At 49.8% G+C, this 12,648-nt stretch overlaps 1 protein-coding gene across 5 annotated transcripts in view; it reads left to right on the top strand.

The window, feature by feature from the left end:
• Otof (otoferlin) overlaps positions 1-12,648 on the top strand; it is a 97,730-nt gene that overhangs the window by 53,344 nt on the left and 31,738 nt on the right. For all 5 annotated transcript variants that reach the window (XM_052184774.1, XM_052184771.1, XM_052184773.1 and 2 more), the window contains 4 exons: positions 4,439-4,512; positions 5,962-6,088; positions 6,522-6,576; positions 12,485-12,616. In XM_052184774.1, coding sequence (XP_052040734.1) covers positions 4,439-4,512; positions 5,962-6,088; positions 6,522-6,576; positions 12,485-12,616 — 388 coding nt within the window. The remainder of the gene's footprint in view (positions 1-4,438; positions 4,513-5,961; positions 6,089-6,521; positions 6,577-12,484; positions 12,617-12,648) is intronic.

Genomic DNA, 12,648 nt, shown 5'->3' with positions numbered 1-12,648 from the left:
AGAGATGAGCCAACTTGAGGCCGCTGAAGTGCACGCTCAGATTGGGAACTCTGGGAAGTGTAAACAATGCATGGAAGCCGTGTAGACACCCCCACCCCCACCCCACCTCTAGTGCTGAGCTTCTGTGGTCCTGCTTACCTGAGACCTGGAGCCTTAACATTTCCTGTGGAAAGTGCTTGTGGAGGAGACTCCCTGGCTGGGCGGCAAGTGGCTCTGTCTAGTGTTCATTTGGAACCACGTCTTCTAAGCCACAGCTTCCAGAATAACTCACAGAGCAGATCACTGAAGCAGCCAGGCTGCTGGGTCCCCTCCATGCGCGCCCTCGGGTCCTAATGGATAAGCAGCCTCCACCCTGGAGCCCTGTGTGCACACTACACAGCTCTCCTGACAGACAGCTACAGAGAGCTGTGGAACACAGCGAGGGAACGTTAGGGATGGAAAGGATGGCATTACAGTGAGCGCACGGACTTAAAGGTCTTTTCTCTAGAGAACTGTCAGTCTAGATATATCGTTCTGACCATGGCAATCCAGCCACTGCAAGTAAATGTGAGTTTCTATCTTCACCTCCCCTACTCACCTAATTGTCGGGGGTCTTTTGTTTGTTTGTATTTTTATGTGTGCATGGTTTTTGTTGTTGTTGTTTTGTTTTTGTTTCATTACATTTGTTTGTGTGTGTGTGTGTATGTCTGTGTGTGTATGTGTATGTGTGTATGTGTATGTGTGTGATTTCCATATGAATGCCATGACATTCATACGGAAATCAGAGGACAACTTATGGTCCTCAGTTCTCTCCTTCCACTATGTGAGTCCCAGGGATTGAACTCAGGTCGTCAGGCCTGGCAGCAAGCCCTTTTACCCACTGCACCAGCTCAGCGGCCCTTTGTTGCTGCTGATCTTTATAAAGCAGGTGTCAGTCAGCTCCAGCAATTGCAGGTGTGGCTATGGCCCAAGTGCCAGCGTCATTTGTAGAATGGAGTGTTATTTAGAAAGAATCCCTTGGAGAAAAGCGCTCTCTCGTAGCTCTCAAGCATTCTGTGCCTATGAGTACAGACACACTTGGCTGAAGGCTTCTCTTCATAGAGCTGACTACTGACTTGTTTCTGTGCCTGTTTCTCACTCCATCCTACCTTCTGTGGTTGTAGAACCCCATTAGAAGAGATGCAGAATTAAAAGTCTTAGAATAGAAACTGAAATCACAAGCTAACTTTAAAAAAAAAAATCTGTCTCCAGTATAAGTTGACAATCTTTAAAGTGTCCTAATTAAACTAACTTTATTTTTAAAATTGTTGTTTGCCCTTTACCCTTTACCCTTTGCCCTTTGCCCTTTGCCTTTTGCCCTTTATCCTTTGCCTTGAGTGTACTACTTTCCAGGGACTAGCAGAGTAGAAAGGGCCTTCCCAATAATGAGTTTCTGATGTGTCAACTGAGAAATCACAAAGGGCCGTGGTAGAAATGGCATCCTGCCCTGACACACACACACACACATACATACACACACACACACACACACACACACACACACACACGGGAGAGAAAGTAGAACAGGCAGGCATGGAGTTTGGACTAAGGACCGCGGAGACAGTGTCCATCACTGTACATATCAGCGCTATTAACCAATCAAACACCATTTTGAGACATCCCAGGCTCATGGTGCTGCCTGCAAGTCTATTGGCTATAGTAGTCACATGACCCAGTCTTACGAGGAAGTTTTCTCCTTTGAATTTTTTTCAGGGTACAGTAGAAGTGGTTGGGTTAAAGTATGCTCATTAAAAGTCTCAATTTTCACTCTCCAAAATGTTCGTACCAAAGAATAAAGTGGCATTTTAATTAAAGGCTCATAACTATCCAAGGGTACCCCAGGTGTTGAACTTCAGTCGCTATATGGGACCAGCTTTAGAAAACCACACAGTCCTTCTGGGTTTCTGGCCCTAGCCCAGATTCCAGCTCCAGATACAGCCAGCCAGCGTCTCCAGGCAGGGCCTCTTCTGACCCACATAGCATCAGGTCCACCGTCTCAGAACCCTTTCACCAGAGGTGGGGAGGTTCTGGCTAGAGCAGGTAGCCATGGCTATGCCATTGTACAAGTCACACATGCACATAACTAAGACTCTAGGACTAGCCAAGAGCAGCAGTACAAAGGCAAACATTGAGAGTCTTGTGTCATCCACAACAGAAGCCAAGCAACAGTGAGCCCAGGCAGAAAAGAATCCCAGGGCTGTGACAGGATGGGGGCCCAGCTGTGGAAACAGTGTGGGCGCCCATGTGAGCCTGAGGCTGGGGCTGTTGCAGGAGTCTGAGGACAGCCGGCACCCTGCCCTTTAAGCCACTTGTTGGGGACAAAGCCCCCAGGTTACTTCAGGCAAAGCCAGGCCGGCTGATCCTTTCCTGCCTCCAAACAACCCGTTCTAACGCGCTCACTGATCTGCTTGATGGTCTGTCACCAACCATGTGACACTCATCAGTCTCTTCCAGATATGTTGAGGCTTGGGTCGTTTTTGAATGAGGGACTCTGTGTAAATGACGTCCCATTCTGCAAATGGCACTGGCAACTGAGCCGCTGCCACAGCTCCAATTTTCGTGCCGGTCTTCCTTTTGGTCACAATGAATTCATGCTCAGAGAGGTCCTGACCATGGAGGCGATGTGGACGGGACAGTGTCAGCCTCAGCTGCTCCTCTTATGATAGGATGCTAAGATGACTTTAATTCTTCACTGGCTGAATAAAGGGCTTGGGGATATAGCCCACTGGGTCATACGCTCGTATGCATAGCGACCCATCTATAATCCCAGGACTCTGGAGGAGGCGGGGCCACTGACCAAGCGGCTAACATGACCAGAACGGTCTTGAGCTCTAGGTTCAGCAAGAGACACTGTCTCAGTAAGCAAAGTGGAGAGCAGTTGAGAAAGACATCCGTTGTCAACCTCTGGGCTCCTCATGTGCGTGTATACCCGAGTATCGACAGGAACATGGACATGCATACACACATGCACACCACACAAAACAAAACAAAAATGAGATTACCTATTGAGAAACTAGAAAACAACAAAGAAGACGCTTGAGCCAAATAATAATAACTCCAAGGACATCAGCTTTCCTTTACAGAGTCCCTTCCTTCCCTTTCTTCATTTTTAAATCCACAATACCAGGAAAAGCAGACAAATCGGGGTCGCCGGCCTCTTTAGCCTGTGCCTAGGATATCAGCGAACATATCCATGAGTTGACACGACCTGACAGGTGTGGTCCCTGTCCACCCAGCCAGCACAGGACACAGATGGGCGCATTCCATATCTGGGTTTAAGGTAGAACCAGGTTTGGGGAATGACACTGATCCCCCAACCCCAAGTAGAGGACCTTGAGGTTTCCCAACTGTCACAAGGGCAGAGAGGTTCTCTCCAACCTCACACTGTACAGCTTGCAGAGCAAGGATCTGGGTGTCTTTGATACCATGCCCAAGGCTCTGTGAAGAGAGGCTGACCCAGGTCTAGAAGCAGTTGAAGAATGGGCCCGTACCCACCTACCCACCGCCACAGGAGCCTGCAGTATGGCAGCCACACCCGGGAGGAGGAGAATGGGAAGCGAGGGAGTCAGGTGTCCCTCTTATACAATATGAATGGGGTAATGGAATACCGCGCTTCCAAGCACGGATCCTACCCCTGGTCTTTCCTGACTCTGGGGACCTCAGGCTCGGCTGCAGGGACATCTCTGAAGGGCTGTGAGGACCCCTAGCCCCTCCCCTCAGCCCCACTGACTGCAAGACCCTTTGCCTGAGCACACGGCCACACTACACGCGAGGAAGAGGAAGGGGCTAGGTAAGATGGTGGCCTGCTGTAGGAAGGCATAGGTAGAGGGGAAACCAGGACAAGAGAAAGACCCTGTGCACTGGGGACTCGGAAGACTCTCCTGGCACAGAGAATAGAGTAAGACAGGGCAGGCTCTACGTACCAAAGCCACCTGGGACCTTAAGAGCGGGCATCCATGGCTCCTACCTCAGTCTCAGCCTCAGTCTGTCCCTCCCAGTCCCCCGGACCTATGTATCTGTTCTGATGTTGTCTCTGGGCATCCGGCCTCTCTTCCTGTTAGCTCTAGTGGGGGTGCATGAACAGTAAGAAGGCTGAGGAACCTTGCAGATCTCAGAGCTCTGAGAAAACAGGCCTTAGGTGAGACGCTCAAGACCCAGCCCCACCACGGGCCACTTCCCTGGTGAGCTGGGACTCCTCCTTGCTCTTCATTAACCTGAAGACCGTGCCTGGGAAGGAGTGTCCTATGTCCTCTGGGGCCCACGGCCCCTAAGTTGTATTGTATCTTGGGAAAAATGAACGAGGGGGGGCACCATCTCCTTTTTCTCTGAGCCCCTCAGGGACTGTCTCTTGTGTGTTTGTGCTTTTTCTGTTTGTATCTATCCCCGCCCTCACCTCACTCTGGGGGTTTCCCTTTTACAGAGCAGGAAGGAGTGTGTTCTCGGCCATGAAACTCGGCAAGACTCGGTCCCACAAAGAGGAGCCCCAAAGACAAGGTAGGCAACGTGGTCCTGACCGCCTTTCACACAGCCGCAGCAGCCACTTCTATGAACTGTCTCCATCATTTAAGCCTGCCCTAGACTAATCGCAAATGACCCTCCTTCCCCATTGGACACTCACACAGCCACTCTGGCAGGGCTTGGACTCTCATTGGCCAGTGTGGAGGTTGGGGTGGGAGACAAAAGATGTTGAGTATTTACCATCACGTGATCACAGAGATTTTTTTTTTTTTAAATTAAAAAAAGATAGCAAGAAAGCATGCTTTGCTGTGCCTGGCAGCTGCAGCAGACCCATCCAAAAGAAAGGTCACTGGGCCTGGTGACAGGAGGCCCTCCTAAGAGAGGAGGCAAGAAGGACAGATGAAAGATAAGGGGGTGCGTGGGGCAGAGTGGGGAGATATGTGCACCCGGCCTCGGGGCTCTCCTACGTGGCTCACTGGCCCTAGAACTTTCTCTTCCCTGCCCAGTTTTGGCTGCACTCTTCCTAGATGGAGGGGTACAGCTACTGATGAAACCCTAACCTGCCGTGTCTGGCTGGCTTTTCCAAATCACGATCCCAGCCCACTGGATTCATACACAGGGTGCAGGCCTGAGCTCTGCACCCCACGGCAGCCATCACGGATAAGTTATTTCTTACACCTCGGGGGTAAGAAGTATCTGAATGCAATAATGCCCCCGTTGACGGCTCTTAGCTATAAGTGTGTGTGTGTGTGTGTGTGTGTGTGTGTGTGTGTGTGTGTGTATGTGTGTGTGTATGTGTGTGTATGTATGTGTGTATGTGTGTGTGTATGTGTGTGTGTATGTGTGTGTGTGTATGTGTGTGTATGTGTGTGTATGTGTGTGTGTGTATCTGTGTGTGTATGTGTGTGTATGTGTGTGTATGTGTGTGTGTATGTGTGTGTATGTGTGTGTGTATGTGTGTGTGTGTGTGTGTGTGTGTGTGTGTGTGTGTGTGTGTGTGGTGTATTGTGACCTGCATCAGTAGCCACTCCGTTGTGTAGCCATGGTGATGAGCTACATATAGTAAGCCCAGGATGTTTCTACTTTCTTCCACAAAGGCTACTCAGAGCTTTAGAGAACAGAGTTAAGTAAAAGAATGACATTCGGCTAAGATTACAGAAGAAAATAAGAATAGACATAATAGCAATTAAAACGTTTTAAGGACTAAGGTTAGACCCTGGCATGGCCGTACACATCTTTAATTCTGAGACTTGGGAGGCAGAGGCAGCTGGGTCTCTGTGAGTTTGAAGCTAGCCTGGTCTACATATAGAGATCCACACCAGCCTGGGCTACATGGTGAGACCCTGTCATGATTAGGAGAACATGAGATGTATGGGTGGCACTATTCTAAGCAAGTGCCATCAGATAAACCAGAAATGTAACGCTCCTTCCCAGGAGACAGTCCCCAGCCTTCATCCTCCAACCTGCCCTGCCCTTCTTCCCCAGATGGGCCAGCAGTGCTGGAGATGGAGGACCTGGACCACCTGGCCATCCGGCTGGGGGATGGGCTGGACCCTGACTCCGTGTCTCTAGCCTCGGTCACCGCTCTCACCAGCAATGTCTCCAACAAACGGTGAGTGGGCCAGGGGCCTGCGTCCCTGCCTGTCACCACCCTGCTGAGCAGGACCCACTTGCCGGGCTGAAATTTGGGGGCAGAGAAATCAGGGCCTATGATTAGCTTCTCCCCACCTCTGCCCTTCTTCGGATGTCCTCTGAGCTGTCACCCTGTAGAGGCAGGGGTGGATCAGGCCCTTGAGCTTCTATGGGTGAAGGGACATCACAGAGCTGACTAGTCCACATGTGACTCTGCTCACCCAATGGCCGTCACCCTGTCGCTTCTGTCTTTGCTTAATCTTCTCCGTTGGTGCCACTGGGGACATCTATCCCCTCACCCCGTGCACCCCCAATTCTGTTGGCAGAATTGAGTATATGAATGAAGGTCACAATTTTGTCCCTCTGGTGTTTCCATCCCTCATACCAACCTGACAGTACCTTCTCCGCCTCAGGTCTAAGCCAGACATTAAGATGGAGCCAAGCGCTGGGCGGCCCATGGATTACCAGGTAGGTGGGAACCTGGATGTCTGGGCCTTACACATTCTGTTAGAGTGTGGTGTGTGAGAGACTTAGAGGTAAGAGCCAGGGTGTCCTAGAGTCACATCTGAGGATAGAGTCTCAAAGAAGGCTTCTGTCTGGGAGGCTTTCCTAGAAGCATTAAGGCAATGCAAACCAAAAGAAGAATGTGAGATATCTGTTTGCACAGCTCAGAGCTCCTTGAAAATTCTGTGCCCATTGTTGAAAATCCTAAGGAAAGGGGACCTGGAAAAACAATCACACACACACACACACACACACACACACACACACACACAAGCACGCACGCACGCACGCGCACGCACGCACGCATGCACGCACGCACTGAAGAATGCTGGTTGTTTTTAAGTTGTTCCAGCTTGTTTTAAAGCAGGAAGTAACATCAATCCCGTTTTCCTTCTTTTAGTGTCCCTGTATCTTCTTAGTTCTTTGTTTCAGAAACTAAATTTTAAAAAGGCTCTGACCAGGAGGATAGCCATAGTGCAGGCAGAACACAGGCTCAGCATCCCTGGTGGCTACTGACACAGGCCTCAGTGGCCTCCACTTTGCAGGCCCAGACCCTGGGTCTTGGCTTTTCTCCCAGCCTGAAATCAGAGCTGTGGAGAAGGGCTCACAATAAACAGGCGTCCAAGCAGGAAGCGCCTAGTCCTTACGTACAAAGTGAGAAGAGAGGCGAGAGAAGACATCCCTCAAGACAGGTCCGGGCAGCCACCATGGCTCCAGACTCTCCCCTGAGAGCTAACAGAACCCATGGTCAGAAACTGTAGTGAGTACAGCTTTGTTTTTGATGCCCATTTCCAGGCCCCATGCACACTAGCCTTATGTGAACAATAGCATCTCACCTCCCTCAGGAGATGATATAAAGGTCTAGATAACCCCCACTGCAAAATACCCCTGCTCATGTTTCCAGAAGATTCACCCTGACTCCCTAATGCTCGCTTTGGTTTGTTTCCCTCTGGTAACCATTTTCCATGGAATTTAAAAAATAGCCCCAAGTCATGACACACGATTCCATCTCAGAACTTTAGACGACCTCAAGCCTTTGAGTCCCATGGAGGTTTGGGAACATTGCCCGCTACCTTCTCAAAACCCAAACACAATGTCCTGAGGCATTAGGAGATGTTTCCAGGAGACTAAAACCTGGGTGTGTGATGCTTCCGTGTGCTGAGAGCAGGGAAATCCCAGAGACCACGCCACTGGCCTGCTGTGCAAAAGCACATAAAACTGTTGTTGGTGAAATTTATTTTTTTAAAGGCTTGTTATAAAGCAGGCACTGTGCTAGGAGCTGAATATGTTTCCGTTGGAATTATGTCATCCTTACAACCATCCAAACGTAATGGTTACTCCTCTTTTACAGTAAGACCTGAACCGAGAGTTACAGGGCCACCAATCAAGGTTAAATCAAGGGCAGAGATGGGGTTCAGAGCCACAGCAGTCAGAACTGCTTGCTCTCCAGACCAGTTGCTCCCTTCTGATCTCTCCATTACTCGCATCTTCCTCTCAAACTGCTTCCTACCAGGCACCTTTGTGTCCCAGGCCAGATATTTCTCCCTCCAAAGTCTTTTAAACCTTCTGACTTGCACCAGGTAGCCCATCTCACCTGTCAGCACTGTGTCCCCTGACGGGCCCTCCACAGCTCACTCGCGCGCATCTATCCACTGTGCAAGAGGGAGCGAAGAGGGTTCAAACGCAAAGTATTTCCACTTCCAATAAATACGATGTACAAACCAATAAAAACCACCGGCAGCTTGTCTCTTTGAGGAAATTGGCTTTACGTAGTCAGAAAGACCTCAGAGAGTGCATGGCACTGGAGAGGGGACAAGAGAACCTAGCAGAACCCAAATCCGGTGGGATCCCCAGAGCCAGACCGATTGTGAAGGTTACACACCAGTGGAAGGAGGCCTGTGGGAAGAGACCCCAGTGTGCAGCTTGCTGGGGGCGATTTAGGACAGATGGAACGTTACATTCTTCTTCCCTGATTATTGACATCTTCAGGGTTCAAACCACGGCTACCTGCCTGGGAACATGTCCTTTGCCCAGCAGAGTGGGCAGCAATCCTTGGAGCGTACTCAGGAGCCTGGACTCTGTCTCCTGATCTCTCTTCCTGAGACTAAGTCTTTACATGTCACCCCCAAAAAGACCTCCAGTTTCCAGCATCAAGGCCCAAGCCCCACCCCCACCTCTGCTGTGTTCCTGCATTCTGTCCCCTTGACCTCCATGTCTTCATATTGCCCCTCCACTCCACCCTCCCTGTTACCACCGAGTGATCCGGTCACGTCATACCTCTGACCCTTAGGCAAGAGGAGATGAAGACCGCTGTAGAACAGTCGTTCCATGGGTGTGAGCGGGCATCCCTGTGCCCTCTCCCCTCTGGCTTCCCCTGACATTCTGATGCCCGCATGAGCAGAGGTCCCCAAAGCAGGTCACAGGGCATCATTATTTGTGGGGTTGTTCAGGAAATTTGAGTAGTTTTTCCCTCTGCCCTGCCCTGCCCTGCTCCCCCCACCCCACTACCCCCCACCCTCCCTCCACTCCCCCCATCCCCCCCACCCCCACTCCTGCCCACCCACCCCCTACCCCCCACCCCCACCCCACCCCACCACAATCCACATCATTGTTCCTTACTTTGGAGAAGGCTCTTGCTTTGGAAAATTCTAGCCCTGGCCTCAGCAGGAGAGATGGTGACTTGGCCAGAGGTGCCAGTAGGTCCCACGGTCCTACTTGTGGCCCTTCTGCTCTCTGGGCTTTCATTTTGGAATCACTGTGCATGAGATGGGCGTTTCTTTGCAATAGTTCCTGAAATTTTTCATTGACTTTGTAGCTTCTGTTTCCTCAACATTCTGATGACTGGATGGCCCATCCCCTCCTGCCAAAGAAGATGACCATATTCTGACTTTTAATTTCAAGTCTCTCTCTCTCTCTCTCTCTCTCTCTCTCTCACACACACACACACACACACACACACACACACACACACACACACACACATGAAGCAGCCGCTGGGGAGGCCTCCTCACCTCTGTCTCGAGCTCCCAGGCTTTCCCTGGGCCACTGTCATCTGGCAAAGCACATCCCCTCCCTCCGATGTTGTTCTCCCGTCTCTTCACTCCTTCCTACCCTCCCTCTCCTCCTCAGTTCACCTCCCCTGTCCACTGTCAGCTCCTGACTGGGTCACTGCTGCTAATTAAGCTCCATTGTAGAAGATGGGAAGATGAACCCTGACCAGAGGAGGGGACAAAAGATGGAGTGTGGGGGTGCACACATGAAAACCAACCACCTTCTTGGCGTGGGGAATTTAATCTCAGCTGGCGCATCTGGCCGAAGCCACACTTGTCTGGTTCCCAGGCCTGGCTTATAGCAAACCTCTTCTTTTTGAGGGGGTGGGGAGTGCTAGTTGTAGGAAAACAATAAATGAACTTTTAAACCATTTACATAAACAGGTCTGTGGGGCTGGAGAGATAGCTCGGTGGTAAGAGCACTGACTGCTCTTCCAGAGGACCCAGGTTCACTTCCTAGCACTCACATAGCAGATCACAACTGTCTGTAAGCAATCTGACACCCTCATATGACTCACATGCAGGCAAAACACCAATGCACATAAAATAAAAGTTAAATTGTTAAAATTATTAATAATTTGTTAAACTGTTAAATTCAATTGTTAAATTAATTTAAATTGTTAAAAAGGTTTCTGGAAGTTAAAACTCTGTGCAAAGAATGCTGTGCAAAGAATATTCCAGAAGGACTCCTAGTGTTTCTTCTCAGTAAACTTCTCTGCGCTAAGTTAATTAGCCCTGCTTCCTTTTTGGCTCCCTGAAGAAATGGTGACTATTGAGACTCTTTCAAGCCTGGATTCTAAGCATTCATCGGCCCCTTTGGCCCCTCACATCCCAGAATAGAAGCGGCTGCGCACAGAGTTCAAGTGTTCCTTCAGCGTACAGTCGCTTCTGTGTTTCTGTGCTTTCTTGGCAGTGGTCTTATTGGCGTTAAGGTTTCTATTTTTCCTAGCATCGTTTCTGATGCGTGCATTTTTCTTGCTCTTCGAGCTATTTATAAGACCTTGAGGAACACAGTAGATGGTAATTTTAGTAAGGATTCTTTCTATCTAAAAGGGGAAAATAATTCTCCTGAGTAAAATCATATTTAGAAGTTGCATCGAAGCGTAGCAACTGAAGTGCCGGAGACCCAGATGAGCGGCTCCGGCAGCTGCCCTCACAGCCCAGTTAGCTAGCGGGAAGTGCTGACAGAGACAGGAGGCCGTGGGTGGAAAATGCAAGTTCAAGCATCCTGTGGAGCAACCTCCAACACCCCACCAGCCCTGCCTCCTCAAGAGATGACCCCAGGAGAGGTAGCTTCTGTCCAAGGGGCCACTTACGGCCCTGGGTCTCACCTCGTGGAGTTTCTGCCCGTGTGGTGCTTTCAGATGTGTGTCGTCTCGTTTAACCCTCACTAGGAGTCTCAGCTTGGCGCTGAGGATGTGCAGGGTCCTCCATAGCCATTCCTGCCCATATGTCAGGCCAAGGCTCAGTTCCAAGACCAGCAACCCAAATCTGTACCTAGCTGTATTTTACCATGACCACCCCAATGGGGATTGAATTCTCCCCTCCCTTGGCTCTGATCTGAGGCAGGAGCTAATGGCTGGAAATGAAGACTCAGGAAGAATAACAGTTGTCTCAAAATTCACACTCCTTCCTCCTCTTCCCCCTCTCTTCCCTTCCTTTTGCCCCCCTTTTCCTGTCCTCCTCTCTTTCTCTCTCTCTCATTCTCTCTCTCTCTATATATATATATGTATATATATACATATATATATATTCTTATATATAAATACATTTTACATACATGTGTCTTTATATACATCCTTTAGCTATTCATATCTTTATATGTATGTGCATATAAAGATATAATGTATTGATTATGTATATTATAAGCTAAAATATGTATATACTAGTTTAAAACCTATAAGCCAGTAATCATTTATAGTAAGATCTCTGAGGAGCAGAGGATTTATTCCGACATCCCCTGTGCCTGTCTATAGCAGATGTCCCTAAATATTTATTGACAGAATAGACAGCTGAAACAGGGCTTCCCAGGATAGAAGATCCTAGCTAAAGGCTACAGAATGTCACAACATTCGCTACGCAGGCCAGAAGGTTAGGTTCTGGCAACTCAAAGAAATTCAACAGAGGAAGAGGGGACTGGAACACGGGAGAGCGCCCAGCTTCCAGAAAGCCAAGGACATCTTAGAGGTTAGCGGCACAAACAAGGAACCCTGGACAGGGCCCAAAGCCAGTTCAGGGGGACTTGGGCAGCTCAGCTGGTTTGAGAGGGTGAGGAATGGGCAAGGCAGGCCTCACGGCCCTCCCTTAGCAGAGTCATGGCACTGAGGAGAACTTGGAACCCAAGAATCAACCAGAATTTTTAGGAGTATGTTGTCATCTTTTAAGTTCACAAAGAATCACCCAATCAAGTTTCCAAAAGAAATCATAATGTTTTAGTATTAGTTTACTACTAGCATTATGTCCCAACCATGGCTGTTCAGCCCAACCAGCTGGTTTAGGGAGACTGCTGTTGAGCCTGCCTGCCACGTGGGTGAGACTGACTGATCAGGGGTCTGGCCTGAGCACCAGGATCTGGTGATGCTTCTCCCTCGGGTGATTCTGTAACACTGGCCTAGGGGTCGCCAGCCTCTCACCTCTCTCAGCTCGGATATCCCAGGATCACCTAAGATATCAGGGGCCACAGTCAACATGGAGCCTGGGGGCTCACTCCAAGCTGACTGGCTCCTGCAGTTCCTAGTCCTACTGCCCGCGCCGCCATGTTCCAGTAAGACTAGACTCTAGGGTGGCTGCAGTGCTCCATGCACCCCCTCTTCCTCCCACAGGTCAGCATCACAGTGATTGAGGCTCGGCAGCTGGTGGGCTTGAACATGGACCCTGTGGTGTGTGTGGAAGTGGGCGATGACAAGAAATACACGTCAATGAAGGAGTCCACAAACTGCCCTTACTACAACGAGGTCAGTGCCCCTTGACTTAAGCTGGGAAAGGA

Source organism: Apodemus sylvaticus, chromosome 6, assembly GCF_947179515.1.
Source record: "Apodemus sylvaticus chromosome 6, mApoSyl1.1, whole genome shotgun sequence".
In the NCBI taxonomy this organism is placed as follows: Eukaryota; Metazoa; Chordata; class Mammalia; order Rodentia; family Muridae; genus Apodemus; species Apodemus sylvaticus.
The sequence above is the reverse complement of the archived record's forward strand: the minus strand, read 5'-3'. Positions and strand labels throughout refer to the sequence as shown.